The sequence below is a fragment of the Maniola jurtina genome, chromosome 19, assembly GCF_905333055.1.
Source record: "Maniola jurtina chromosome 19, ilManJurt1.1, whole genome shotgun sequence".
Classification (NCBI taxonomy): Eukaryota; Metazoa; Arthropoda; class Insecta; order Lepidoptera; family Nymphalidae; genus Maniola; species Maniola jurtina.
The window spans coordinates 7991844-7995494 of NC_060047.1; the positions used below are offsets into that span (position 1 = coordinate 7991844).

The 3651-nt window shown below is 36.2% G+C and overlaps 2 protein-coding genes across 2 annotated transcripts in view; one reads left to right on the forward strand and one right to left on the reverse strand.

The window, feature by feature from the left end:
- The window catches only part of LOC123874889 (venom carboxylesterase-6), a 36076-nt gene that overhangs the window by 19254 nt on the left and 13171 nt on the right, over positions 1-3651 (reverse strand). The gene's annotated exons all lie outside the window — the stretch shown is intronic.
- Positions 1020-2614, forward strand: LOC123874894 (myosin-10-like). Its single transcript, XM_045920453.1, has one exon. The coding sequence runs from the start codon at positions 1141-1143 to the stop codon at positions 2266-2268; it is 1128 nt and encodes a 375-aa protein (XP_045776409.1). The 5' UTR covers positions 1020-1140; the 3' UTR covers positions 2269-2614.

Sequence of the window (3651 nt, forward strand, 5' to 3'; positions counted from 1 at the left end):
ACTCGCACTAAGACAGGATTTTGAGAAATTTGATCTGTAAATTGACCAAATTATCATACAACAATACTACTTCTCACGAACCTATAAAAGCTACGAACAAACGATTTCAGTAGTTACATTTTATTACTGTTCTTACCTTTCGATTCAAAACAAGAAAAATTGATACACTGATTTGGCATTCCAAAACGAAGCAACTCTCGTCCTAATAACAATTTAATGTATACTTTAAGAATAACTGCATAAGGTAAGTTTTACAACGAATATTTTAACATCGATATTTTAATGTTAGTATACGTGAGTGAGAATACAAAAGCCATAAAGATCCTTTGTATTGACAAAGGCAAACACAATAGGATCTTTCATTTCTTGTAAATTGAACTAGTTTTATGAGAAAAAGTATTAAGTACGTATGAAATTTTGTTTTGCACATTTTCAACTTTTAAGCTGTGACAATAAGGTCTAAGTTGAAGGAATATTTAATAGTATGATTATTTTTTTGATCTATAAAACATTTATGACACTGCAATTTTTGGTCAAACTTATTATTGACTACTTAGTGACGTATTTACATAAAAAAACCAGCCAAGTGCGAGTCAGACTCGCGCACCAAGTTTCCGTATCCGTACTCAGGTATTTTTCCGACATTTTGCAAGATAAATCAAAAACTATTATGCTTAAAAATAAATTAAAATCAGTTTTAGAATGTTCAGGTAAAACCCTTTTATATAATACCCCACTTGGTATAGTTATCTTACTTTGAAAATTGAAACACATTGTTTTTTAATGAACCCATAAATTCATGGTTTTTGCCAAATTTCATGATTCTAGGTCAACGGGAAGTACCCTATAGGTTTTCCTGACAGACACAACACACACGGACAAAACAGACTGACAGGCGGACAGATAGACAGACATACAGTTAGATAGACAGACAAACAGACAGCAAATTGATCCTATAAGCGTTCCGCTTTTCTTTTTGAGGTACGGAACCCTAATAAATGATATCATACCGCCGCCGCGCGCCACCGCGCGAGTTACATGTGTACTTCCATTGTTATTGTGATTATAGTGATTCTAATTATTTATTAACTACAGAAAGCATAATCTCGTCTAGTTTTTTTTTTTTTGTTTACTGGAAATATGGAGTGCAGTAGTGGTTGTGGACGTCCTCTAACAGAACAGTTGCTTATGAAATGCTATTACTGTAAACTAGGCTACCACTGTGAGTGTCTGAATATTAACCCACAACAATTCAAGACACTAACTAAGGACTACTTGGCCTCCTGGCAATGTCCCTCCTGCTGCAACGTTTCTCGCCGACACAAAGCAAACCGTGAAAACACTCCGGTACGAAATTCAGTTATTCCGCCTGCTGAGGAAACGGACGCGTCATCTAAACTCCTTGAACGACAGGCAACTCATCCAGAATTTGACCTGCGTAGCTTTACAAATGAGCTCCAAAATATGCTACAAATATGGCGCAAAGAAATCGACGGCAGCTTAAATAGAATCAGCGGCGATATCAAAAGTGCTTTATCTGAAGTACAGCTTGAAATGCAATCACTGCGGACCGAGCAAGCTAACTTGAAGAGTAGTCTGGCCAGTGTAACCAAGGACATCACCGAATTGCAATCATCGGCCCAATTTCAATCAGAGCAGCGCGATCGCATTGAAAAAAAGGTACGTGACCTTGAGGAATTTAAGAAGGACGCGCTTGGAACAGGTAATCTCGTTTCTTCCCTGGAATATAAAATCGACTCCCTAGAACAGCAAGCAAGACAATGCAATATTGAAATTTGTAACGTACCTGACAAACGGAATGAAAATCTACTGTCAATCCTAGAAGCCATAGGCTCTGTTATTAAATATCCAATCTCGAACAAAGATGTAATCTCGATTCATCGAGTCCCACACGCAAATAATCAGAACAATCGCCAGCCTAAAAACATAATTGTCAAATTCACCACTAGGATTCTGCGTGACAATATTCTAAGTGCATTCCGCAAGGCCCGCGGAGTACGGAGTGAACAGATTGGTATTCAAGGTCAGTCGCAAGTCATCTATATGAATGAGCATCTTACTCTCAAGAACAAACGACTTTTTCGCGAGTGCCGCGAGGAGGCAAAGAGGCTCAAATATAAGTACGTGTGGGTCAAAAATGCAACTATTCTCGTCCGAGAAAATGACACCTCGCCATCATTTGCTATCCGATCTACTGGAGATTTTACTAGATTCAAAAGTCGAGGCACGGACAGAATGGAAACCTAGTTGCAGTCAAATAAAACACATAGGTATTTTTTGTGCACTGTGTCTCGCTCATCATCCGATTACAGGCCTTAAGAACTACGTAATAAGGTTTATCTCTTGTTGGTTTTGTATGCATTGTAGGCCTGAATATAAAAACATACCTACCTTACTGCGATTGTCGATTGTCACTAGTGAATATACTTATTACCCTGCTGTGTTTATAATTTATTGCTGGTATTGCCTTCCTTGTACGATAATGTTACTAAAAACATGTTTATTTTTTTATTTAGCTAATTTAACGTATTCTAATCACATTCTCCGTAAATCAAACCATACTATTTGTAAATGTTACATATTATATGCTACTTATAAAAGATCTCTTAATAAACAATTATATAGTAGTTCTCATGAAATTATTCTTAACATGCGTGTCACTTGGTGTCTAAAAATTATTAAAATAATAAAATTACCTTGTAACTTAGTACGAAAGTCTAATTATTTTTATTATTATTTTATTAGTATACAATAGGTTGTTTTAATGGATAAGGTTCTTTCAGTGTATTATCAAAACTGTCGCGGATTAAGGACTAAGCTCCACACGCTTTATATGAATATACTTATGTATGACTATGACCTGATACTCTTGACTGAAACATGGTTAACTGATGATATATTTGACAATGAACTCATTGATTCAAGATATCACGTATACCGATGTGACAGAAACCGAGCGGCGGCAGGGCGGCGTGATGGCGGAGGAGTTATGATCGCGGTGCGTCGCTCGCTGTCTGCCACGCTTCTTACGCTGCCAATATCACAATCGGCTACTATGCCTACTATGCCACCAATTATTGATTATGTACTGGTTGAGTTACTCACTACAGCTGGCCGCCACATATTTGGTGTAACATATATTCCGCCGAATCAAACCCATGATGTATACCTATCTTATTTTAATTACCTACAGGAAATCTTGTTGCTAAGCGATAATATACACCTTGTTGGTGATTATAATATACCGACAATAAATTGGATTCGACATGGCGGGCATATGGAACCACGTTTAACTAATAGTAATTGTTTAACAAGTGAATATCTTTGTCAATTTATGACTTCTTTGAATCTATCACAATATAATTGTTTTGAAAATTATAATAATCATATTTTAGATTTATTCCTGTCCAGTGACAATGATTGTATTTTATCAAATGTACTTACTGCCTTGGTGCCACCTGATGGTCATCATCCACCTTTCTATGCATTGATACCCTTTACTAATAGATTACATATTCCTTTAAATACACAAACACACTACTGTTTTAAACAAGCTAATTTTTCAATTATTAATGAAGAGATACTTAACACCAACTGGGAAAGACATTTTCAAGACAAATCTGCTAATGA

Excerpts from the sequence above, each read along its gene's own strand:
- LOC123874894 (XM_045920453.1), top strand. The coding sequence starts at position 1,141 with ATGGAGTGCAGTAGTGGTTGTGGACGTCCTCTAACAGAACAGTTGCTT.